This window comes from Pavona decussata, unplaced genomic scaffold (genome assembly GCF_977016875.1).
Source record: "Pavona decussata unplaced genomic scaffold, jaPavDecu1.1 SCAFFOLD_112, whole genome shotgun sequence".
In the NCBI taxonomy this organism is placed as follows: Eukaryota; Metazoa; Cnidaria; class Anthozoa; order Scleractinia; family Agariciidae; genus Pavona; species Pavona decussata.
Genome location: NW_028145526.1, coordinates 721,307 through 748,983, shown reverse-complemented (window position 1 = coordinate 748,983; position 27,677 = coordinate 721,307). Strand labels below are relative to the sequence as shown.

General features: G+C 37.8%; 1 protein-coding gene and 1 non-coding gene across 2 annotated transcripts; one reads left to right on the top strand and one right to left on the bottom strand.

Annotated features, from left to right (window-relative positions):
• Positions 1-10: 10 nt before the first annotated feature.
• Positions 11-27,644, bottom strand: LOC146470694 (protein CLEC16A-like). The gene is made up of 26 exons (XM_085121674.1): positions 27,450-27,644; positions 27,017-27,145; positions 24,915-25,045; positions 23,951-24,018; positions 22,638-22,718; positions 21,474-21,579; positions 20,022-20,145; positions 19,212-19,398; positions 18,739-18,786; positions 18,368-18,484; positions 17,547-17,739; positions 15,278-15,328; positions 14,023-14,184; positions 13,683-13,732; positions 11,601-11,638; positions 10,443-10,543; positions 9,448-9,494; positions 8,611-8,680; positions 7,983-8,104; positions 7,822-7,866; positions 7,266-7,316; positions 6,616-6,744; positions 5,768-5,888; positions 5,307-5,349; positions 3,645-3,750; positions 11-2,623 (listed from the first exon to the last, which is right to left on the bottom strand). The coding sequence occupies exons 1-26, from the start codon at positions 27,524-27,526 to the stop codon at positions 1,652-1,654; spliced, it is 3,369 nt and encodes a 1,122-aa protein (XP_084977800.1). The 5' UTR covers positions 27,527-27,644; the 3' UTR covers positions 11-1,651.
• On the top strand, positions 3,283-3,355 carry Trnaa-ggc (transfer RNA alanine (anticodon GGC)). Its single transcript has one exon. It is a non-coding gene; the product is annotated as a tRNA-Ala (tRNA).
• Positions 27,645-27,677: the final 33 nt, after the last annotated feature.

The window sequence follows — 27,677 nt, the reverse complement described above, 5'->3', positions numbered from 1 at the left end:
CTCTGAAAAGATCATTTAAAAGGCGTTTTAATATTTCTTTTTCTGTATTTTAAGAATTTTGATTGAGTTTTCTTCACTTTTCCGCGTGCATCGTTCAGTTAACTTCAAGTTACTTTGTAAACGCGTATACGTCTTTTATTAAACTTTTTGCAAGTTTTCTTTATCAAGTGTACCTTCACCTAATTCCCTAATATACAATATTTTTTCTCGAAAAAAAAAATGAGTTCTTCAAAAATAAAAACATGTGCGACTTTATGCACAAGTCGCGATTTGCTTGCTACTTTCCGCGCGAAGTGCGCCGCCACTCGAGAGAGGTATAGTGTACAATCAACCTATTGTAAAGGGACACTTGAATTTTGAGGACAGTTATCGAAAACGTCAACATTTCTTTCGATAAAATATTAAACCACTACCTATAGAAGATAGATACTTATATTAAGGGAATTGGCATCTCCCCCAGACTTCTTTATTGCACAGTTGCGCAAGCTGCGTACAAACGAACAAATTTCTCACCCAAATAACATGCCTACCATTAACTACCTAAGTCTGTAAGTTTAGGTTGGAATGTTAATGAATTGTCTCCAGGGGTCAGGATTTCCAGTGTAGTACTTGTCGACTGTTGACAATGGAGTCAGTCTGTTTACGCCTAAGAATTGTCAGCCACGATCTGACGTCTTTGAAGCCTCGAATCGACGACAAAGCTGACCTGTAAAAGATAACAGTTGCCCATTCCCCAAGAATGTCGGCTTAGGTATACAGCTGTTTCGACAAAGGTTGTCCAAAACAAGCGTAAAAGCGTACGCAACAATGCCGAAAGGTAGCCTGGGAAATACCCAATAAATATCAATAGAAGCTCAAAATCCATAATGCCTCAACCGTACAGAAAGGACTTGAGATCGTGGGCAATAGGATTCTGAACTTGGGTATTTCCCAGACTACCTTTCGGCAGTCGCGTACGCTTTTACGCTTGTTTTGGACAACCCTTTTTGAAACAGCTGTATATACATACCTTTTTAATTTTCTGAGAAAAATAATTAACCTAGAGGGCTAAAGATAGCCTTTAAATAATGTCATTATTATAATATTAATTAATGGAAACTAAAATAATACACCTTATCCATAAATGGGCATATACTTCATGGTAAGGTAAGGGTGACTATATGGGGGGTTGGGTGACTATATGGAGGGTAAGGGTTAGGGTTATGTGGGTGACTATATGGTACCTTACCATGAATTACCCGATTTAATACTCTCTGTGATATATGATAATGAGCCCTACTAACTCGTTTCAGAGTAAAACTTCTATTGACTTTTGCAGATGCTAACGAGGCGAGTAATTTTCATGAAAATAACAATTTATGAATAAGGCGTATAAGATAACTGCCATTTTGTTTTCTAGACAGCCGATTCACCTGTTTTAGTTTTAAATATTTACACTTGATCGTGATAAAACTAGTCACTGGGAATTTTGTAAGTCGACTTTAAACAAATAATATAACTTTCTTCTTGATATAAGAGTTATCGTCCAAGCTGATCATTCCAGACTTAATCTTCAAATAAATACCATTCGTTTTTCCCTAGTTTTCCGTCAACTTGACGAAATTATTAATTTTATCATGAACTTATTTATTAACTAAATATTTATCAACGTTCATCTCTTCCGTTGCCGCCCCTTTCCTTTTCCTTTTCTATGCCCAGTCTTTTTCGGTTTATGCTCCACTTGTTTAGCCTGCGCTGGTGGGGGTTCCCACTGACCCGAAAAGAATATCGCGGGCTCAGACATTGAGTTACTGTTCAACCTCGCAAAGGTCTCCTCTTCTTCCAATTTGATAGGCGCAGAATGCCTGTCCCCACGGGGGGTGGCAGGAGCGGAGCGCGACACGGGGTTTCTACTTAGAGTGGAATTCAAGATATTTTCCACGGAATGAGAGCGTGAACGGGATAAGTGTTCACCGGGTGAAGCCCTGTCAGCACAATCATTCCCTTTGACTTTCTCAACTGTTTTGTTGGAAGCTTCCATTTCAATAGCTTCTGTGGCCTCCTCTATTGAAGTAGCGCGTTCTTTACTACTATCGTCGTTGTTCGGGGGTGACTGTTCAAGTACACTGGCAAGAGCTTCCGCTTGAGATGTCGTGCGCCTGCCATGACCATGAACTGGAGAAAGGCACTGCTCCGGTGTAGCCATGGCTCCGGCGAGAGAGGCCTGAACAGAGTCTTGAGACGTGTCACTAGAGGACTGCGCATGCTCAAGACGCTGCGCCTGCTGATCAAACCGCTCGTCGACAGGTTCATTTGTTTGAGAATCTGTGGGCGACTCAAGCTGCCCCGGGCCAAGGTTAACATAAGCTGGCGGCGTTATAGAGTAGTAATGAGAAGGCGGAGATGCCATGGCTGGTAGTTCCAACAGTTGTGCTATACAGTGCAGTTTATGCTGCCTAAGCATTGTTCGTCGTCGCTGCAGGCGCTGCTTAGCAGACATGCAGCGAATATAATCATCAAATATGAATTTGGCAGACAGGATGGGACGCGAGCGCACTTTAGTAAGGCTCCTTACTGAGCTGGGCTGGTGAATGGTGATAAATAAGGAGCGACTGTCTTCCTTGTCAGGAGCTGTCTCCACATCCTAACACGCAAAATAAACAGCGTGTTATCACATTACAGTGTTCCACAATTAAACCAGTCCGCAAAAAAAAAAAAAAAAAAAATTAACAAAATTTTTGACGGTCACTTTTGAAAATGTGTGTTGACTAGCATACAAAACGTCAAGTTATATAAAATGGGCAAGTTTTTTACGTTTATCACCGCTGTTTGTATTTTAAGCAGAAAAACTAACGCGGAGAGATTTCGACGTTTCGATGACATCCTGTCATCATTATCAAGAAAATGAAGAAAATTTACATGAGTAAGTAGACAAAACTAAACTGAAAACAATACTATTGAAAACAATACTACTGTTTTCAGTTTAGTTTTGTCTACTTACTTATGTAAATTTTCTTCATTTTCTTGATAATGATGACAGGATGTCATCGAAACGTTGAAATCTCTCCGCGTTAGTTTTTCTGCTTAATTTAATAACAAAAGTCAATCTTATACGTTTGTATTTTATTTCTGATCAAGCTACGATGGCCCAAGAACAAAAGTATTTATGATACTTGAGTTACGTAAATAAATGCGACGATCATTCACTTATTCATTCTTTCACCCGCAGTTCAAATATATGAATTTCATATTATCAATTGCTTCACCTGTATTACGAACTCACAATATAACCAGCTCCCAGTTGGCTTGATAGCTCAGTTGGTAGAGCACTGCACCGGCATTGCAGAGGTCATGGGTTCGAATCCCGTTCAAGCCTGAATTGTTTTTTTCAGGCTTTCTTTACGCAACTGCGTAAGTTGCGTAGTAAATGCGATGGCCATTCACTTATTCATTCTTTCATCTGCAGTTCAAATATATCTATTTCAGATATTCCACTTCTAGCACGATGTGTTTCACATGTTACAAACGTCAGTGTTAACATTTAGCTTTCAAAATCGCTAAACGTCGAATATCTGTCGAGGAACATTGTGGTTTCGGGCCCAGGTATGTTATCGAGAAGGCATCTAAGAAATGAGCAATAAAGATTAATTACTGGTGTGTCTGACCTGAAGTCTTGCAACAAACTTGACTACGCCCCAGCCCAGCTTAGTGGTGTCAGGTTCAACGAGAATAAACTGAGCTTCGTCTATGACAAGGAAACGGCGCTGTTGTCTGGAAAAAGATACAAAAGCAAGTCCCGTTGTTTAGAGCGGTTTTCAATTCAGTGTCGCAAGTAATACGCGTGTGCTTCGTTTTGCTCCACTGTACGCTCTATGATTGGTTAGCAAAACTCGTGCCATTTTCTCCACCAATGAGATGCAGAACCGAAACCAATCGTGACTTGCTCACACGCGCTTTCCCGCGCTTCACGCCGGTTACATGTATTTGCTTCGAATCCCACTGTTTCTGTCTGTTGAGGTTGGCAAGCGTAATTACTTTGGTTTACAGATCCGGATTTGGATCAGAAATCGAGTGATCGGCCTGTAAGGGCGATTTAGACGATACGATTTTGCCTACGATTTGTCTCATGCGACACGCTTACGCCATGCCTACAACACGAATGGCGTCGTGTGAATCAACCTACAACATCCTTACGACAGACGCACACAACACGAAAAATGTCGTAGGATTTCAAAACATGTTTTAAAATCCTACGACAATCGTAGGTAAAGGCAATGTTGAGTGGCGAGAGTTGTGTACGATTTTTACATGACGCAAGCAGCGCGCGCTCTAGAAATCGCATGCGACAGTCGTAAGAGAAAATCGTACCGTCTAAATCGCCCTTTTTTAAGTGGTGGAAATGAGGAGGAAATTGTTCTTTTGGTAAGTAATTTAAAAGCATTCTGGTATTCATCGAGTTGCTGTGTTACTGCCTGTCCGTTGAATTCCTGTATTCAGAAGAGTTGTTAGGAAATTTAGATGGAAAGAATGTTTGGTTTTATCGACAGAGTTGTTAAAGTAATTTGGCCACCGTAAAGAGATTCGAGTGCTGACGTTCTGGGCCCAGTTGCTCGAAGCATGGTTAGCGCTAACCCAGGTTAAATACCATGACAACCTATAGGTTTTAATACCTCTTAACCAATGGTTAGCGCTAACCATGCTTCGAGCAACTCAGCCCTGAGCGTTAGTCCTTTCACAGAGCGAAGAGCTCGCTCCGACAAAGGCCTAACGCTCGAAACGCCAGCACTCGAATCTTTTTTTGATGACCAAAATTAAGTTAACAACTCTATTGATAAAACTAAACATTTTTCAACTTTGTCTGTCACGGGGGTCTACCATAAGCCTACCCAAAACATTGGTTTTCACTCCCCACCGACGCAGTAACACAGCTTCTATACTGAGAGGCTCTTTCTTCTATTTGATTTTTGATTCTGATTTGACAGCTTCTTTAGAAACTAACCCCCTGGCCCCAGTTGTTCAAAGAGTGGATAACTTTATCCACTGGATAAGTCACTATCCAGCGGAGCAAATGTACTCCAACTAACGCCTTTGGCAAGTTTTCCACACAATCCCATACTTAAATTTCACATATGCTTCTACTCTATCCACAAATTATAAGGCTATTGGGAAAATCTTGCCCACATTTCACCTGCCGGATAGCAACCTATCCAGTGGATAAAACGATCCGCTCTTTGAACAACTGGGGCCTGATCTATTTAGATTGGAAGAGTCCGATTTAGAAGACCTGCCAAGAAACGAAACATGTCACACAAAAAAGATTCTCTTACTTTTCCTCTGTCTTCACTGTGCAAGCTATCAAGTCACTATTATCTGCAAAACAATAGGAGAAAACAAGTGTTGAGCTGTATCCGTGCTAAATGTTTTATTGACCTACAATCCTGGCCAAAAAAAATGGGACGATTTGCAAAGGTCCCCCCCCCCCCCCCTCCCTCCCCCAAGCAATGTTGTTACGATGCTGTATTTATCTACAGGCCGAATGATTCAAGTTGCTCTCAACATCGTTTGGGGGGAGTGGGGCTTTCCAAAAATTGCAAAGACAGCCTAATAAAAAGTTTGGAGACTGGTTTAAGATATACAGAATAAAAATGTTCACTGACAATGCTATTTTGTGTTCTGTCCCGGGAATTTTTAACCAGGATTGTAGCTTACGTAATGACAAGAAAATAAATTATAGGAACAATAAAACCACAACAATGTATTAAATGCAAACAGTTCATCTTTCACTCACTGAGATCCAGGACGTCTTCCAAATGCACAGAGTTTTCAACTTTCGACAAAGGAAGACGTTGCTCCGTCTGTCCCAGCAATGCCAGACAAAGATCCCTCATTAATAGGAACACACGAATTGCCTGTAAAAGGAAGTCAATTGGTGATAAAAGTATCGTCGAAGTGACCGCGGGAGTTGTGCGAAGTAACTAAGTGATCTTTATTGACTCACACTTGGATTAATTACAGATAAGAAGTATTATACACATTATAAGTTAATTAGAAAAAAAATTGCAAAGATTGTAATTGTTAATTGGAGCCTAGAGGCTAAAGGTACCACAAGGTTTTCGAGTTAGACCCAAATAGCTGTTTAGAATCAATTATACTACAAAAAAAGAGCAGCAAGGAACTGAGAAGCCGGACTTAGTAAATAATGCTTAATGACGTTGCAAATTAACGAATAACGTTTCTATCCAAATAACTTAAAGTTTTGTTAAGCTCTTCGAAATTAGCTGATAAGTTGTCAAGCTTAGAATTGATAGACCCTTATCGCACGACGGCCATGTTGAGTCTCAGGAGAATAAAAGGCTTTGTTTTTGCACAGTAAGCCTCGCACTAAATTCGCGTCTGGCCGAGGCTTGCCTTGCAAAAACAAAGCTTTTTATTCCCCCGAGACTCAACATGGCCGCCGAGTGATAAGGGTCTTTAGGACCGGTTTCTCCCCTTAGAAGCTCCGACCGAACGCCATATGCTAATGCCGATCGACGGACTAGTACAGTGCTAGTGTTCGGAGGAAAATGAGTTTTATTTGATTCAAAGGAATCAAATATGAAAGAATCAAAGATAAAGAATGAAGCATACGGGACTTACCCTTCGCGTGTGTTCCACTTCTCCACACGGTAGGCGCTTGTAAAACTCGATGCCAGTCAGCGGTGTTCCCGTTAGCGGAAGAAGCAGCGTAGCGTCCATCATCAAATGTTGCAAGTTCGGGGGCTTCACCTGAAAAGAGTGAACACATTATAAACTCTCCTTACAGTACTACTACAATGTCATGCATGCAGATAAATGATGGGAACAGGAAAATAATGAGTTGGAGACAGTACTTAAAATCAAATTGGAAAATTAAATCACAAAATATGGTACCACCCAGTGACAACATGGAAACAGTTGTACTAAACGGAGGATCAAAGATGCTAAGCATGAGAAACTTCAAAGAGCCTAAGGCTCTGAACTTTGGAACCGTGTGAAAATTTAAAAAGGTGTTCACGCGAGCCTGTTTGTGTGTCCTTTGGATATATTGATTTAGCTACACCCGTAAGAAATGAATTCTCGAACGGATAGCAAATCGTGATCAGTACTTAAAGCTGTCTTCCAAATGACAAGGGCAAAACTAGAAAAGAATGGATCGAAAGTGATGCTTATAAAAGAGATGCCGCTTAATCGAGGAAATAGGGTATGTGTTTTGGCTTTTCAAAGTGATGCTAAAAATTGCTAACACGGAATCTCTGACTAAATCACACCTTCGTTTGCCGGTATTCGTCTTCAAACATATCCAAGAAAATTTCATCTTCCTGTAAAACAAAACAGAATGGTTGTTAAGTGTTGGTAAACGCAAGACGTTTGGAATGTTAAAAAAACGCCTTTGTGCCAGCTTTTGTTTTGTGAGGTACGAGTAAGGGACTGTGGGATCGTTTGATAGACGGGTGGACATCATGCCGACGAATAAGTGCATTTTTCGGCATTTTCTCGGGGTGGTGAAACTCTTGTTAGATAGTTTTCACCTAAAAATAGTATTTCTTATACAACCAACCGCCGAGAAATGTACTTATTCATCCGCGCAATTTCCATCTGTCTACCGAAACGATCCCATAATCCCTCACTCGCACCAGTCTCCCCGCAGTTTATGGAGTGGGGAATTCTAAAACGTTGCCATAAAAATCAAACAATTTTAACAGTATTTTAGTGTGGTCCAGTTTATTTTTCGCTATATTTGGGCTTTTTTTTCCAAACGCAACCACTTGAATTTGGCAGTAAAACAGTTACGATAAGTAAAGGCGTTAACAACTCTCTCCCTACCTTATAGTAATGTCTCAACTGTAGCGTGCTGGCTTCACGAACGTTCTGAGGAACAAATACACCAAGTTTAGTATTTCCCAGATGCTGCTTACATGGGATTAAGTCAGTGCAATTTAATATTAAAAAAAAAGCATATCAGCTTATAAATGTACTCACTGTACCTCAATCAAGGCCAGGTGTCTGTCGTTAAGGTAGCTTAATCTGCTGTTGTCCGCTGTGTACATGATCAGCTCCTTGAGTAGAATGATTAACATCTCTAGAGTGACCACGCGAACTTGGCTCCCTGGAAAATGACAACACCACTGTAAAATCCCAGATAAGATTAGCCTCTAGCCTCCTACTCGGACGTTCTTTGGGCTTGTCACGCATTCATTCCTTGCCGAAAAACTGCGTGACGAAACCCAAGAGCGTCTGCGTAAGATGAAAGTGACTGTATAGCGTACATATCACATACGTCCTTTCAATTTTACAACTGAAGCGACTCTGTTAACGAGATCGGACATAAGCTTGTTTTCAAGGTGCCTCTCAGGGTGGTCGCAAGGAATATGGGATCACGGATCGGAGGGGAGGGTTGAGTCAAGGATTGCAGTTTTTGACGAAAACAGGGATCGGACTGTTTCACCGTTAAGAAACTAGCGAAAATGGGATCAGTGATGGGAAATATAGCTACTACCCTGGCCCCTGGTAGCTATGATAGCGACACTTGTGATATGATCTCATCCACCTTACGAACGACTGCGTGACATCGATGGCGGTCACAGAAAGATGCTAAAAAATAACAGTGCTCACCATTTCGATAGCCAAGCTCTAGGACTCTGATCAGGTTTTCCACTAGTTTCTCGTTGTATGGAACCTTTACCTGAGACAAAAACAAACACGTTTGACTTTTTCCCAGTCGCTACAAATTCCATAGATGCCAAGTCTCCAGCTTTCAGACCCAATCTCCAACTCTCCAGCCGAGCAAGCAAAATCTCCAGCTGAACTCGGGTTAACAATTTTTGAAATAAATACATCATAATAAAGAAAAGAAGATGTAAACGAAAGAAAATTGCCTTATGAATTAAACAAGTTTTATTTTCTTATATATCATATAAACGATTGTTCCGCAGACGTAAAACCGATCATGATCCAAGAAATCGTGAACTCGACGAGAAATCAGGAAATGAGCGAGAAATCGACGAGAAATTGGACCCCACCTTTCTCTTCTTAACTGCTCGTGTTTGTTGACCCGAAGTGACCTAGGTTCGAATTTGAACAGTTCCAAAACATTAACTTTGGATATCAGTTCAGGTTTCTCATTGTAAGAAACTTGTTGGATTCGGTGCTCGAGAAAATCTCCCTCCAGCTTCTCCCTGGAACTTGACATCTCTGAGATTCCCCAAGTTTATACTTCGTACGTTTAAGCGTCAAAAAGCTTCTCAAACAAGTTAGCAAGGTTTTCATGGCCATCTTATGGCTATGCAAAGTAAATAAAGTTGAAAAGCACAAAAAAATGGGATTCAATTAAGTAAAGGTAAAGTGGTCAGAAATTATTCAGCCAACCCTATCTTACAGTAGTAAGTCATCTCACTGATGAATATTTACTCTAAAACACAGCGGACTGTTTTCCACCTCTAGCATACAAACCTGTGCTGATGAAATGCCTATTGATTCAAGGAGGTTCCTATCCACGCCTAGGATAAAACAAATGGGCTTCAGTCATTTTTGAAATATTGCAAGTGATGCAATTTTCTCCGGCTATAATGCCGACATGGGGCCTGTTTGTGTGGAAAATTCAATCCAGTGGGGTGATTGCAGAGTAGATACATGTTTGGAGACTCGGGAGCAGATGACTAGGATTGCTTTCCATTTGCCAGACCTGACCGACGAGTCTGTAAATAGAATGCGTCATTTTGAAGAGATGATGCTGCAAAATCTTGAAAAATAATCACTCCGAAAATGTTACATGCTATTTTAAAGAAATGCAAAGTCTAGGATAAAACTAAAAAATCTTTTACGAGCTGACTGGCCAGTTCTGACAAAATGGAAAGCATCCTGGGACTCCAGATTACTTGCCCTTGGGTCTCCAAAGATGCCGCACCGGATTAGAAGTCAAGTGCCCTAAAATAATTAGCAATTACGGTATGCCATGAAACTGAGTCAGGCTAGAATAACGTTCTATGAGAACTAAAACAAACTAACATTTCTCTTACAAGTAGTTATCAATTATTTCTCTGAAAAGAAGCTCTTGTTGTCAACTACTCCTGTCACGAGAACGATGTATTATCCAGTGAAAGACACAGCCATACTCGAAGAATAGAAATCCGAGTGCTCCTGTCAGGAGTCAAACCTAAGACCTTCCGATTACTAGTTCGGATGCTCTACCACTGAGCTACAGGAGACTCGTGGGAGCTAAGGCCATTAAACTAGGTTCATGGGACAAACATCCTGCATGCTGCTAGGATTAGAATGTCAACGTGTGGCATATGCACAATGGAAGGAAATGTGACGGTGTATAAGTCCATGTTGTCTTATTACTTCTAAACGTGGGAATAATAGATGCTGGTAAATTTGTTGGTTTGGATGTCTTTCCCAATTTCAATAATCATTAGCTATTAAGTAGCTATTAAACTCTACACTACCTTTGTTACCAATCGCAGCATACAGCAAACAAATTGCAAAAAGTGCCTCCTCATCATCATTGCTACAGTCAAGACTTTCTTGTATCGCTTCCAGAAACATACTGAAACAAACAATGAAAATTAAAAGAATGGCCGCAGCACCAGAAATACAATGTAAGGATCTCTTTTCATATTGGGCGAGACGTTGAAGTGAAGAAATAGGGAGCTTTAGCAACAACTCTGCACGTGCATTGCCACACTTTTTGGTACACTTCTTTGCCGTCACTGTACGACTAAACCTAGGTGCGATCTCAAAGAATTCAACTCCAGGAAATTTCACCTACATTTGACAAAACGAGTGGAATTACAGCGATGACGTTTCAAAAAACACGAATTCATTTTAATAGTGACGTTTTCGCTACCGTCGCCATCGTCGTTGCTAGAGCTCCCTAATGTTAGCGTTTTAATTTAGTGTAGCAACAGCAATTGATAGAAAGTCAGAAAGTATTTCCTGAACTATTAACTTTAATGTGGAACTGACAAACTGAAAAGTAATTTCTAGACTTAGCAACGAGTACAGGACAGATCAGGATGGAGAGGTGTCTTGAGAGTCCAGTACCCTATCCATAGTGAAAGACACTAAGTCAGCCAGTGAGTCAGTAAGCCCACCTGTTGGTTAGTCATTTAGTCCGTCTGTCGTCTGTCCATCCACAAGTCAGTCAGACAATGAGCCATTCAGCCAGTTAGCCTATCAGTCAGTCAGTCAGTCAGTCAGACGGTCAGACCGCCAGACAGACAGACAGACAGACAGACAGACAGACACACCATCAGTCAGTCAGTCAGTCAGACACAGTCAGTCAGGCAAATCACAACTCGAACAAAGCAAGCTTGTGAAATTTGTCAACATCAAATGGGGAGAAAATTTGCAGTACGTTTTTCATGGGTAGTCTGTGTATGGGTGTAAAATCCTGCATATGCAAAAACAATGGTTTTTGCAAAAATTTAGAGTAGTGTCACCGTTTGCTCGCCAAGATTTGTTAAATTTTGCTCTCAGTACTATGGCGCAATTTTGTACTTACAAGACAGGACAAAAATCAAAAACCTCAATCGACAGCTGTGGATAGCACATATTTACAGTGAGAAAGAAAAAAAAACATAGATATTCTGGTATCTTGTTACCTGTCTGGTTGGAAATTTTTGGGCCTTGTAATTATGCTCTGAAATAAAACAAAAATTCTCATAGAAAACGTTGAACTTAAGGACGGTGCCTCTTTATACAAAGGTACGTTTGCCCAGTTTAAGGGCTTAACAAGGATCTTAGTAAGGGCTAATGAAATCCACAAAGAAAATTGAGGGTAATGTACAGATATAACCATACACTGTTCAGAGATAATTAAAGAGACAGTATCACACTATTTTTAGTGACACATTGAAAATCGAAAAGACGCTATTCGGTTGATAGCAGCCAAGATATAATGACCAAAATTCCATTAAAAGACTATGAGAATGCAAAGAAAATTTCAACAGATATTTTCGCCGGCAGATGACCAAAATAAAAATGGGTTCAAATTTGAAAACGTCGGGCCGACGTTTTCAATTTTCGTTCTCGTAACGCACTAAAAATCGGTTGTACTATATTTTGGTTCCACCTTTCGTCTCAGTAGAATCACTACTAATATTTCTTTAAATTAGCGATTTAGAAATTAATTAACACAGTGTTCAAAATTTAAATGTAGTGAATTTTTTCCCAAAATCATTATATCTCCCATGATACTGCCCCTTTAAACAAAAGTTACCCCAAAACGTGTTTAAATATACAACAATGTATGGAAATTTTTTCCAAATTGAAGCTTATTTATCCCTGAAAAGTGCATAGTTACCCCCCCCCCCCCCCCTTCCCCCATTTCCTTTTTGGATTCGGATAGCCCTTTCTAAGATCATCATTTCCCACATAGTCATAAAGTTAAAAATACCTTTAGTATGAATTAGTGGGCATGTTCCTTACAAACTTAGAGGTCCTCAGACCATCCTGAGATGCACACAATGTTTGTGCAGCAGCAAAAGGAGGCACCATTCTTACACAAGAAGTTCTGCTTAAAAAGGACAAGCCCCTCCTTCCTTTCACATGTTTGTTAGAGTGAAATGCAAATGTTGACGCTGTTCAGTGGTGACAAGTTGTTGAGTCAAGCTTCCCCTGAAAAACTATGCCTCAAACTTCATAATAATCACCACAATGATATAAGACATTGGTTTCTCATTCGGTTAACAGGGTTTATTCCAAAACCTAAGCCAATTTCATCAGTAGGGGTCGTTGAAAACGGGGAAAAGATGCATGTTTTTGTCAGCTGTTTATGCTCTGATGAACAACCGAAGGTGAGGATGGCCAGGCCAGGCCAGGCCTTTTTTATACCAGAATTTCCTGTTTAAGGTTACCCGATACCTTCAGAGGTGTCTTGCGTTTAAGCGATGTAGCACGTCCAGTTTAAACTGTAGATACCTGAACCCTTATATCAAATTAAAGCTTATAGAGCTGACTATCAAACCATACCGAGAATTTTGAAATAAAATAAATTGTGGAATTTTTCACGACCTCTAATTGCGAGCGTCCGAATCACCTTTTTAAAGCTACAAGTCAAGGTGAATTTTGTTTTTTGCTAATTTAATTTGCTCCTCATTTTCTGGACCCAAAGCGCTAAAAAACGTGTCTGCGTTTTGCCATATTCAATCGCAGTGAAAAGTTATAGAGCATTTTCGAAATAGGATGAAAAAATGTGGAGTAATCGTACAATAATCGCTCTCGGAGAAAACATATTTCGAAAGAAAAAATTCGCAGACACGTTTTTGTTGTTTATATGTTAAACTAGCTGCTGTCCAAATTTGAAGGCAAACGAACAAATTCCTTTTGAGTTTTAGCTCTTTGAAGAGGCTCCTCCAAGTGAAAAACATTTATTAGAGAAAACAGTGCTAAAAATTCGGCAATTCATTTTATTTCAAAATTTTTGGTTTAGTTGGATAGCCAGCTCTATAAGCTTTAATTTGATATAAGGGTTCAGGGATCTACAGCTTGAACTGGACCCGCTGCATCGCTTGGACGCGAGACACCTCTGAAGACACCTCTGAAGGTACCGGGTAACCTTTAAAAGCTCATTGACAATGGATACATGTACTGGTACTTTTACGAGAGCATCAAGGACTACATGTATGTACTGCTGTATATGACAGCAAGTCATCATTGTGGCTATCAATGATAGCATAGCATACCTTAATTCCATCAGCTGCACTACTTTCATCTTGAACCACTGCATTTTGAGCTACAAAGGGAAATAAAGAACTTACTAATACGTATTGTATATGTACAAAAAGACAAATCAACAAATGAAGGGGTGAACAGAACAAGGCCATGAGTGACATTAATTTTGATACTGTAAGGTCAAATTCTCCTTTAGTTTCAAAAGCAAATACAAGGCAATTTGGAAGAAGAATCTAACAATTTATCAGAAGTCACTTAGGGCTCTTTTCCAGGTACCCCTTCAAACATTCAACAAATTTGCGCTTGAGATACATGTTAGATTGAAAATGATGTATTCAAAGCAACACATACTGCGCACGGGACGTTTTTCTGTTGTGGTTTCCTCCTTGGTGCTCTCACCACAAGTAGCAGTAGGAGTAGAGAAACCAGATGACGAGTCAGTGTCTGAGTCACTATCAGTGTGTCCTAATGGGGTCTGTATAAGAGGCACTTGTACAGGACTCAAATCAGATGCTGAAACAGAAAAGCACAGGGCTAAGAGTCCTAAAGTGTAACATCACAAATATTTGAATTTTTGAAATTATGGGATTTGTTAGTATATTCGAAAGAGCATGATGAAAAATGCCTACTTGCCAAAAATCAGCATCTTATTGCAATTTGGGGGCAAGATATTAGCTCTGTTATGCCCGGATCATGACTCCATACAAATCCTTCTAATTTTGTCTCAGTTCTTCATGTTTGGAACTGAGACTAAAGTTAATTAGAAGGATTTGCATGGAGTCATTGGGGCATAACAGAGCTAATATCTCACCCATAAATTGCAATAAGATGTTGATTTTTGGGAAGTAGGCATTTTTCATCATGCTCTTTCCGAATATACTAACAAATCCCATAATTTCATAAATTTAGTTTTTGTGACGTCATCACTTTAGAACTCTATTAGGACCATAAACAAGGAGGTCCCTAAAAAATACATGTATGGAGCCTTTGTATTATACACAAACTTTTCTATTAACAACGACAATACCTTGACAAGTACAAGTTTAGCCAACGTCAGAGGTTAAAATGACAGTTAAGGTTAGAGTCAGAGAAGGATGTTACTCTGATGTCCTACATGTACCCGAAGTATACATTAAGTATAGCTATCATTTGCAGGTTATGACTGTCAATTTGTTTAGTTGTTTTATATTACTGAATTACTATAATATTAGTAAATTATTACATAATTATTTGCTTATAATAAGTAGTTTTGTTAAGCACGATTGGTTTACTAGTAGATTAATAGCACTATAAAAATGAAAAGCATTATTATCGTTATTAATATTGCAAATTTACATCATTATTAATATTGCATTATTACATCATTAATATTGTAAATTTACACGTAACCTGACTTTGAGCCTCAAACTATGCAGCAGTCATTTGGGTCATCATTTAATCTTTTTTACTGAGAAGCGCTGTGCCACATGCCCCATGTCTGTGCACAAAGCAACAACCCTTAAGGTCCCTAAGTAGTTACATTGCCCTGGGTACTAAATGCATGGAATCATTACAGACCTAATGCACCAGTCGCAAGTAGTGCCTTGGGGGATCACTCTCTACTTACCTTCTTTTTTAGGAGTCCTCCTTGCATCAGCAATAGTCCCATCTCTGTTGCCTAATGCAAGGTTATAATTACAAATAAATGACAACCTATTATGCAGTATTTTGATAAGCCTTCCAGTTGAGAGGCATCAGAGCTTGGCATTCAAACAGAAAACTCATTTAAACTATGAATACACAGATAGAGTGTACACTGTATATGGCAGTATAGCTTCACTCGTAGGGTTACGTATAATATCTCTATCTCTCTCTGTGGATGTTTTTTCTACATGAAATCTCGCACGTGTTTAAGCGACTGGCCATTCAAATCAAGCTATTGAGCAGTAAGTCATTAATCTATTACCAACATTATCATTATGGTGCTGCTTACTATGCCGAACATACAAGGTGTGCTAACTTTTCACCATTTCAAATGAGAGCCACTGAGCAGCACTTTCCTGTGCATGGTATCGTTTGTTGCAATGAGCACTGTGCAAGTTGCTTTATATCATATCTATTTTGCAAAATCTGTGAATGGCACCCTAAAGGTTGCCATTCATATCAAAGCCATTGCTCACAGTTTCATTTGCAGAAACTACCGACAGTAACTTCGACTGATAAACAGTATTACATTATCATATTGTTAAATGCAAAAGTTAGTATTTACATACATGCGCTTTATAAGTTTTTTAAGAATGGTTAGAGTAGTTACTTGTTATTGACTATTCCTTGCCATAATCATTAATAACTGAAGATTTTGACAAACATTTTAAGATGAAAATTAACGATAAGAAAATCTGATTTTTCTACGACTCAATGCCATCATTATCAATGAATATGCAAGGTTAACATGATGCACACACATTAAAAGATATTATGTACTACTGGCACTTAAAGAATTAGCAAAATATCTATTAAACATCATTATAATTAAATTTAAAAATAAAATAAACAAAAGATGCTCTAGATACCAACTTACTCGCTAAAATACAAAATATGAATGCAAAGGAAGGAACAGCTTTCTTCTTTACTGAGGCAACTTTGGTCCAGAATTGACAAGTCTTAAATGCCATTTAAGTGATAACAATTTTCTTCATAATTTACACATTGTCAAAGATGCAATCTTTGAAAATTTTACAGTGAAATTTAAAGTGCTACTATGATCAAATTTTTACCTCTTGAATTTTAAGGTTAATCACATAGAATTCTAGGAAAGATTTATAACGCCGTTTACCGTTTCTAAATATCTGCATTGGTTCTGAAGATATTCATGTTTGAAAAATGTGTAAAATATGTAAATGAGAGGACTGATGACGTCATATTCTCAACTCAATATAACATCAAGTATATAAATAGAGCTATCTCAGTCAATTTACAGCAGAGACCATTGAAACCTGGCAGGCTAATAGTTCTAAAGGCAATACACCTACGGCTATAAAAAAATTCGGTTCCCATGGCAACTCACTCTTTTCCAGTCCCCTCCAACCTGATTTCAATATTTTAGTGATTTTCAGCTTTAAAAACGCTTAACAAGGCCACAATCTTGACCTAACATATTTATACGCTTGCTGGATCCTGCAGATGAGGCACCATTGGCAAATACCAAAATAGAATGCCAAAGGTGGCCAGCAAAGCCTTAAATATCAGGGAGGACTGGAACCCAGTATGTTGCCATGGTAACAAAACTGATAAGCTCATATTATGGAACGCACCTAGAACAATGTCACTGCAAAGAATCAAGCATTTCTGATACAAATTGGCTGAGATATCTTTTTTCATAATATTTGACCAAAATTTGGTTGAGTTTGTGACGTCATCACTTGGCTAATTTGCATATTTTATAAACTTGAATATCTCTGGAACAAAAAGAGATATTTGAAAATAGTAAACGGCATTCTTCTTCACGTACAGACTACTTGTTTATGTTTTAAAATGGCTCAGATTAGAAAGACATGAATTTCATCATGGTAGCACTTTAACATCAATACAAGGACAGATGCATGAAAAAAAAAAACTGGTGCCATTTTGTTATTTAACAATAACAAAAATTGGAAAATTGCTTGTAGGTGGAAACACAAGGTACATGTAATAGTCAGAGTATAAATGTTCAAGTGAAAAAGAGGGTAAATGCAAGATTCAATACTGCAAGCAACTCTTCCTCTACAGTGTATGTATTGTCCTCTACTCATTTTCATTTTTTCCTGTTCTCCTCTCCATTAATTTTACATTTTATCTATTCTTATTAAGGTCCTCCTTGAAGAAGGACACCTAAAAATGATCAGCCATGCACATACCTTTAACATAAAATTTTGAGTTTGCTACATGCATTGATCTCCCTCTAGACAGAGGCCCCAGTGTTAACCCCTTTCCAACAAGGAAAGAGTAACCCTCCGTGTTCACTCCAAGGGCAACAAGAGACTCCTCCAGGGTTTCCTCGGGTCTCTGGAAAGTTCTCACACTTGCCGTTGAATTGTTTAGAGAGCATGCCTGAAAGGATAACGGATGGCTTTGTCAATGCATTGTTTACCCTTAGGGAAAAAAAATACTGTAATCTATCTGTGCATCCCCTACTTTGATCCTGTATCTCTCCAAAACAAATTGCAGCCCACACAGTATCCATGGGAAAACACACATACAGTACACATAAATTCCTTGTCTGCACATACCCCCCCCCCCCCCCTTATAGCGGTGAACAAACGTACAAGTGACCGCCATCTGATCATTAACAGCAGATGTTCTAACCACAAGGGTTTGGGGAGCCCTTAAAGAACATTTTTGATGACTAACATAAATTTTTACTCTGTGTAAACAAGGGAAGTCAGCTTCAGATGGAGTGAGAAAAATGTTTCTTTATGATTGGGACAATTATCTCTTAGTTGAGATAATTTAGTAAATACCTGTACTGGAGAAATAATTATGGTGACCTGAGATTTTAAAAAACTCAACTTTTCATCATGTGCATGAGATCATTATGACCACACAATCTGTAGGGTTCAACTACTTGAAGCAATGAATGAATTTCCAATCAGTCATCTATACATGTATGGTTCAAATTTCAGTGATGCCTTTGAATCATCATCATAGTACCTAAACTGCACAAGCCTATCCCACTCACCTTTCTGAGGGGTAAAGGAGAGTCCTCAGGGGTACCCGCTGAGGCAACCTCATCACCATTAACAAGGACATCAACCAGGCTTGACACTAGTGGAGGATGGGTCATTATTAAAAGAATCTGAAACAGGACAGGCAAAGACAAGAAATCATACACATGGAAATACCTACCATGTAGGCATCAGAAAACAAACACCATAAACATTTTGAATATAATGTAAGCCCCCCTCCCCCTCCACTTCTCTTCCTAGTTGGTATAAATATACATTCAAATTCTTACATTATAATGTTGTATATTGTATCAAGTTCCGTTAATTTTGAAATCTGACCAGTTCTGATGTAACATCAAAGTAACCAGTATATGTGTACACATACATGAGAAAGAAGGAATAATGAGACCACCACCCCAAGTCTAGGAGTATCCTGTGGAAAGAGTAGAACACAACGTCAATACAAGAAAATAACACACATGAACTTAAATTAAATCAACATTGAAATTAAATGAAATCAACATTTAAATCAACATTTTTTTCAGCCTTGATACATTATTGTATCTCTAACTGGTTTACTGCCGATTGATTAAAAAACTTAATCAAGGCAAACATGTTATTAATTTTTTGCTAATCTGAATCACCAAACAAATTATGATGTAGATTTACAACAGTACTGCATGTTATCCGCTGAAATTGCTTCATTATGATATTTGCACTTGACATCTTAATATACGTGTAGGTGTGTTGTCACTCTTGGTAAAACTTGTTTTACGAAAAATATTTTTTAAACATTACTCTGTTTTACAAAACATAATAATTATGTTTTGTAAATTATTTATCTGAGCCATTACACACCTGCTCCATGTTCGGTCTCTTCCTAACTAGAGAGTAAATGTACAGAGGAATCAGCAGACGGTTGATAAAATGTCCAGTTAACACATCATTTACATCTTGAATGTTGAGCGATAGGATATCGTGGAGGTAGTGTAGATGATCTAAATGCTCCGCAACAAGATCCTTGAGTCTGTCACACTTTAGATGGCTGAGCAAAAAAAAAACAAACAAAACAAAAACAAATCAAGACTGGTTGAAAGAATTGCAATAGTAGCAACCTTCACTGGTGGTACTTCCACATGAAAAGGGCTGCTATTCTGCGTTGTCATTACTTTAAGGTAACCAAAACCTGAAAACATGTTTACACATGCGATTTTTTTATACAACTTTCGTTGCACTTATTGTGCAAGGCTGTGACTTTAAAGCGCACATGTAATTATCATCAAGGTTTAATCAAATTCGAAATCCCTGCAATATAACAGTATACACTGCACTTAAACTGCTGCTACTTTTACATACATACTCTAATTTCACTTCGAGCAATACAAAAATTGCATTCAAAATAGTGCAACAAAATTGCACAAGAATCACACGTATGAAAATGGCTCTTGAAACCTCGAGAGGTGGGTGCTCCCCACAAATACCTAATGTATACAGGTACAGTATGTGCCGTTCAATGGGGTACTGATTTTGGAACTCCTGCTCTACACTGTACAATGGGGGTAATCTTTATAGAGACGTTTCGTATAACAGGGTATGATGTCTCCCCAGCTGATAAAGGCACGCACTATTCCTTTAACAATCATAGCAAAAATGGAATGATTAACTTACTGAGATTCCTTGAGTACACAGTTGTCAAGCTCAATGGCATGATTGCCAATAAACCACACCAGATTCCAAAAGTATGGATCAGCTGTCTTATCGCGGATAAAGCTCAGCATGTTCTTGTCCCCAACTGCAATCAAAATAATGTGAGATCCGTTAACAGCTGTCAACAGCAGTCAATACTTGGTTGACTTTATCAGGGGTTTCATTGAGTTTTTGAACAGGTGCGCAAAATGTCAGTACACCTGGGCAGGTTAGTAATGAACTTGGAGACGTTCTTTTATGGAAAAAGTCAGACAAGATGTTGAAAGCAGCTTGGCAAAGTCATGTTCACAGATGGTCAATGTGCCCAGTGCCGGGCCCCTGCTTTATTTAATTTAATACCACAAAAGATTAAAAGCAAAGCCCAGGATTTCAACTTTGTTTACAGTCAAATAGCCTAATGCTGCCAAATTAGACTCAGGGTTTTTGTTAAGAAGTTGGGTGATTACAGTGGGACTACTAGTACTGGGGTCACTTAAAACTGGCCAATCAAATCACAGTATGATACGAACAGTGAATAATTCCAAAATTTTGGGTTTTAACTGTAATTGTTTTCCTTCTATACTCGTGATTGGTTTAATCGACTTTGGTTTAAATTCATTGTTCTTGTCCTGCAATCTGATTGGCCAGTTTTGTTTAAGTGACCCCCGTAACAGTAGTTGCACTGTAAGAGGGACCAAAGAGATGACATGGTAAATTTCCTCTCATCCTTTTGTAAGCAATGTAAAAATAGCCAGGATGAAGCATATATAATAATTATATAATAATTATAGTTGTATATACCAATTATTGGTAACTGAGTACAATATAACGGACCCTGTGTCCCTGCCATCAATAACAAAATCGCGTCATGGTTCTCAAGTTATTTAAAAAAAACATATGAAAGATATTATTTTATCACAAGGGAGGTTTTACCGATAAAGGTTAAATGTTTTATGTTTATCCTGTAATGCACTTGTTAAAAGGCACAATAGAAGTACTAAGTTATCAGTACTACTGGTAAGTTAGTGCTCACGAATAACTACGCTTTTGCATGTCACAATGAACATACATGTATAAGTTACGTTTGTTCAAAGTGTCTCCCTCTGTCTCCCTCCCAAGCAATGTTGTTTAAAAGTAAAACAAAAGTAGTGAGGATGCTCATGTCGATTTGTTCAACCAACATTGAATCAGGGAAAAGGGAAGCAGTGTTTCAACGACTTTTGAGAGTTGTTGTAGTTCCAGTTCAATACCAGTTCAATGCTCCCCGCTCAATACACATAAGTTGTTGATGTTAATGTTTTCACCCTGTTTCTCTTCCCAAATTAACTCAACAATACCTTCTGCCAAATACACCATTTTTTTTTCTATTAACATAATAACTTGCTACAATAACATACCAGCAAACACCAATGACGACTTCACGAATATCCTTACCTCTGTAGACATTAAGAGTGAGCGTCCTGACTGCTATTCTAACCATGCTCTCAGAATGGTTGAAGAACTTGATGGCTTCAGTGTACAAAGGGAAGTCATTCTTGTGCTAAATGACAACGAAAACAAGTACACTGTGTGTGACTTGAAACATTGCAGTACCAATATTACATACAATGTACTGCAAGCAACCACTGAAAGGCCAATTTAAGACTCTTTTAAGGAAGTTGCCTCCTAATACAGTTGACTATAAAAATAAGCAAAAAAAGCAACGACATTTTGGTGTCATCTTCGCACCATTATCAAGAAACGTCATTCCTTTTTTTTGCTTATTTAATGTTATAGTCAACTGTATTTCTAAATTTAGCCTCCTAATACAAAGCTATTTTTGCACCATTTTATTACAAATGCTGGAAAAGGAGATCTTAGCAAGGGCTATTGCAATTTGAAAGAAAATTGGGAGTAACCACACGTTTTTCAGATGTTATTGTATATAAGCAACTAAGGGTGATTTTCCACTGGCTGAGTGAAACGAAAAAAGTGGAAAATGTTTTTCTCACACACCGCTGGGGGCCTGGGGATGGGTTTAGGTCAGGTGACATGTAAGGCGGGCAGTTGTTTTTTGTTGACCGCCATTGCTTGACCTTTATTGCAAAAGTGTGCGAAAATATTTGCATTTCTTAGTCACAAATCGTTAGTGAAGCATGTCAAAGGACACAAGACCTTCAAAAAGGAGTTCTCGGGCGGTTAGCCGACTTGAGCCATACAACAAAAGCCCTAGTCAGCGAGGTCATAGTCGATCAAGTCAGGGATCAAGGCACGATGGTCGGCTTGACATGGCTCCCAGCAGTGTGTGAGAACAATAATTAATTCCAAAAAAACTTTCAAATACATAGCAATGTATGGCTTTTTTTTTTTCAACTTAGAGCTTACTATTAAATTACCTCTGAAAAATGTCTGGTTACCCTAATTTTCTTTTTGGATTTCAATATCTCCTTTTCCCACATTTCTTGCAAAAATACTTTAAATTAATAGGTACTGTCCTTAAGAAACCTGCATTTCTTGTATCATCTCAAGATGTACAGAACACATCCTCAGTACCAAAAGGAGGAACTGTCCATAAAATGTGATAATGAAGGAACTGTCATTTTGAAAACATTAGCTCACCTCATTAAAGAAAAAATGAACAGTGTGTCTGTTGAGCTTGAGAGACAAAGTCTTGAGAAATGAAATGTAGTATGCTAACACCTGAAAAAAGAATTGAAAAATGTGTACAGTATTTCTCACAGTCCCCCTGAAATTTATACTGTATTCGCCACAGCCAAACACCTCCTGGCAGACATAATTGTTTTAAGGATAATTTACTTAGTTCTGGGATATCCATATTATATATCATTAATTTTATTAAAACAAATTAAATTTGGCAATAAGGACGACAGGTGAGGGAATGCAACTGGATGAAATGTAAGGTTGGAAAGACTAGAGCAGGACTTGGAGACTGAAGCAGCAGATAGGAGCATGCTTTACCATGGCGACAGTATGGATATTTAGTTTTGTCTCTTATACAGGGCTTCTGAAATTTCGCGCGGTCGCGGAGCCGCGAAATTTAGGTACATCCGCGGAATCCCGCGAAATTCACAAAAAAACGCGTAATACCGCGAAATTCGTTAAAAATGCTACCAAATACATGTCGGTACAACATATTTGAAACTTATCTTGGCTACTTTCCATAAATGCAAATTTATCTTGAAATTTCGTCACTGCCACGAGTAAACATAACGTACCATAACTACCAGGCGTTCTTAGATTAATATTGGGAAAAACTGGGCGCAAGAAATGAGAAGACTTTTCAGTGACACTATACAGAATTGGAAAGGAAACTGCTGTCTGTAGTAATGCAGGCATATGTTTAATCGTACGTGCAGGACACGATCGAAGACACAATAATGTTTTGACTTCACAAATAGATTTGAACCTTCGATCACGAACAATCTTGCCTTGTAAACTGCAAATCAACACAAGAGACCGACCAAGGAGAGAAAAGAAATTTATTGCGTTGCTGTGTTCGGCTCTAAATTGCTGCTGAAAAAGGAGGTTAACCGGCCGGGCGTTTCGGTAATTTGTAAAGCTTGTGTTTTTCTTGTAGCTCGAAAAAAGTACAATTGCCTTGAGAACTGTGTTGGATGAACTTTTGTGTTTTCTTCCTTGCCCTGAATTTGACATCCTTCCAATATATCTTTTTTTTTTTTCTGGAATCTTTCTTTTTGGCTTTCTTCTTTGTATTTCCGCGAAATTTGTCCCGAAAATTCCCGCGAAATTCCCGCAAAATCGGCCGTTTTCTCCGCGAATTTGTCTCCAAAAATCCCGCGAAATTTGTTTTTTTTTTCCCGCGAATTATCAGAAGCCCTGCTTATAGAGCCCATATAAAAGAGGGTTCACTGTACATAGTTATCTAACCATCACATTGAATGGTTTCTTACCTCTTCATCAGAAAAGTCAAACTTATGAATAATAATGGAGTTGACATGGTTGTTTGACAGCAGATAGTCTGAAACAAAGTAATAGCAATAATATTTAACACATAACTAAAAAATTATCCTGGAATACAGCAAATTGAATGCGCTCTATTTTTCTACATGTACTTCAAGCGCAGTCTAGATAAAATGAATCATTCTGAAAGGTTGCATGAGCTGTGCAGATTTTTTCATCTGATTGCTCACTTTTCAATCAGACCACCTGAGCCTTTTCAAATGGCATTTTCTTTATGAGAACAATATGCAAATTTATTGACTTGCTTTGTCTGGACCAGGAGTAGAAAAACAAAAAAGCATTAATTTTCTATATGCATTTTTAGGCCAGATTTAAATGTACATGTACATGTATCCCATTTGAACTACAATGGAACAAGTCATCTAATATACACTAACAATAATTATTTGTTTGCTGGAAGGCTGATAAATTAATGCTTTAATTCTTCCTCAACAATTTGGTTTAAAAATGCACATAGGCCCTTTTTGCACTCAGCTCTTCGACAGGCCTTTTATTTGTTTAATTGCTTTGAACCTTATTATGAAAGGAAGGCTTTGTGCACAGTTTTTATTAACGAAAATAATTATTAGTTCCCATTCATATGCAAACAAAATTAATTTTCACATAAAAAGCTTTGCACTTAGCCTTGCTTTCATAGTGAGGTTCAAAACCACTTCCCTTACTGATAAAAAATTTAAGAGGTAAAGAAAAAAAAGAACTCAGCTAGAATTTCCACATCTTGACCATGCAGTTTGTTGATAGCATTCGCAATTTTCTCTATAGTACCCACACAATCCTTCATAACAAGAACAGCCTCTACTACCATTTACGTATAATCACAGAGCTGAAAATTCACATAATTTTCTATTTTATCATTATTTTTAATATTTATTTTATTTAATCTTTCCAACTCACATAACGATGTCTCATTCCTGATGTTTTCAAACAAAATGCTGAGAGTCTGTAACAGTTGAACACATATCTGATTGGATTTTTGATTCATCATCTTCAAAAAATACAGCAACATGCTCTTTTCCAGAAAGAAACTGAAGCAAAACAACATACAACAACAATTATTACCACTGGTGACATTAGCTATACAATAGTCTAACACCTACGACTACTCCACAAATTTATCAGGTTTTTCAACAAAAGCCAGTGAGAGGAAGAAAATACCACCTGTACCAAATACGATAATTTTTGCCTTGTGTATAGGTCATTTCACCAAAATTAATTAATTGACCATATGTACTTTGTTCGAAACTGATTTATAATTATTCTAGTAAGAAGCTGCCTACTTTCCAGTTTTTGCTATCTATTATTAATAAAACATATTGAAAACCTGACAAAATACATTATTTGAGCTCCAAATAGACTAGGTTATAACTCACAGGGTGATTCTCCAAAAACATTTTAAATTTTAATTAATGTTTTGACCAAACGTCTACAGGTACACGTACATGCATGTCTATGTTATTACATAACTTTTAGATGAATGCTAATCACATCCCTACATGTAAGAGTGTTTTATTTATTTATTTATTAAAATTCTTTCCAGTTCAATTATTCATGATCAAAACCTCAAAATATTTATGCATGGCAAATATAAGTTGTGGTTCAATTTTATCCTTGGGTTAATATTTATTTCCCTTGTCTTATACTCATTATCATACATCACCATATGCAAAAACAAAGGAAAATAAAAATTGAACCAAGGATAAAGTAACTGAAACACAACAAATACAATCATGTTATTTGGCTAATGCAGTTTTATACAACTTATGTAATGAACTTTTTCACTTATTTTTGTTTTTAATGTTCCTTGACTAACACCTAACACAATGGAAACATTACAGTATGTAATGTTACTTTTCTTCCTTTGGTATTTAAAGTGTACTACACATGTGCTAGCCTGTACTACAGACCAATACCAGTTATACATGTATTCTAATTTGCACCCCTCATCGAGTACATAAAATGGTAATGTTGTGTCACCAATCACTGTATAACACTAGAACGATTGACACTTTATTCTTATAACATTTGCCAGGGTGCATTCTATGTACGTCTCGTCACTGACGATATGTCGACAGTTTCGAAGTTCTACACCAAGCAGCTGCTGATAGCCTTGTAGACTGTTAATCCTATACCAGGAGAGAAATCCTGGATATTTTTGGATGATAACAGTTCAACTGAATGAAAGAAGTTTGCAAAATCCTAGGCAATCAAATGCCAGGTGTTACCTCCATCTCACGCCGCTTTACACCAAAGACCACAATTGTGCGCCAGTACGCTGAGCGATTTGGAAACCCACGCAAAAGATATTAGGTGAAACCTACATAGAATACAGCCTGGAACATCTGTCAATGTACACTGTTGGACTGTACTTTTAATATTTTTAGTACATACTCAAGTCAGAGGGGAAACTTAGCATTCTGAGAACGGTATTAGTTAAGGCTGACAGCCACTGTTTTCAGTGTACTAAACTTGGCATACATAGTGAAAATTTTGGCATGCAAAAAAATGATCAGACCGCAGACTGGCCAGATTTCACTGATACCTTAATGTATAGTTTATAATAATAATAATAACAATAATAATAATAATAATAATAATAATTTTTTAACAATAATAATAATAATCTCTTTATTAAAATATTCCAAGTAAAATGTTATTTACAGGTTAAGAGTAGCTATTAAAACGTATTTACAATAATTGTAAAAAGAAAAGAATTATTCTTTTCGATAAAAAAGACTATTTTTAAACACAATTTTTTTTAAGAAAAGGGAAAAGAAATCTCATCAAGTTACAACAATATTATTCGTTCATTGATTTTTACCTAAGAAAAAACCCTATCAAACTATATCATAAAAAAAAGAAACAAGGAAAAGTATGTATAATAATAATAATAATAATAATAATAATAATAATAATAATAATAATAATAATAATAATAATAATAATAATAATAATAATAATAATAATAATAATAATAATAATAATGATATCATTCTTACTCAAATACTCTGCTATCATTCTGGTCTCCCCAGATAAGAATCTCGGCAATGGAACGCAAGGTTTCCACAAGTAATCCTCTGTTCGTTTCATTTACGGTCGAATTCTTGGTTACAACATAATGAAGATACCTACAATATGAACAAATCAGAAGAAAAAGATCAAATTTGTCTGGCAATAAGTTATGAACGTAACAACAATAACATCAAGGTTAATTTCTAACGATGGAAGACTTATGACAATAAAATAAGCAGCGCAAGGAGATGAAGTGCTGAGAACACTATGAAATACTAATCAGGACAAGCACTTTACTGTTGGTGTACTCAGTCGAACAGAACAGACAATTAAACATGTACACAAGCCTTCAAGCGCCCGTATAGTGTACATCTCCACACAGACTCGGCACAACCTTATAAGCTTATTAGAGTGTCGTACCTTAACTGCTCCAAGGAATGAGCCTTTTTGGGTTTCCATAAGACGTCAGATATCCAGTTCTTCTGGCGCTGAAACATTTCGCCGTCCAGCTTGCTGGTCGACCGTAAAATGTCAACAAAAAGGCAGGGCGCACCGCTTCTCAAGCAATACGAAAGAGGCAGACATGTTGATTTTCTGGTCTTCCACGTCACGTGATGAAACCGCGATTGGCCAGCTGAAAAATTGGTG

What these genes read in the sequence shown, in the direction of transcription:
- LOC146470694 (XM_085121674.1), bottom strand. Translation starts at nt 27,526, where the DNA reads ATGTTTCAGCGCCAGAAGAACTGGATATCTGACGTCTTATGGAAACCC. An exon ending in CAGGAATGAGACATCGTTAT is followed by an intron (nt 24,019 to 24,914) that starts GTGAGTTGGAAA and finishes ACTTTGTTTCAG; the next exon opens with ACTATCTGCTGTCAAACAAC. An exon ending in AGAAAAACGTCCCGTGCGCA is followed by an intron (nt 13,733 to 14,022) that starts GTATGTGTTGCT and finishes TTCCCTTTGTAG; the next exon opens with CTCAAAATGCAGTGGTTCAA.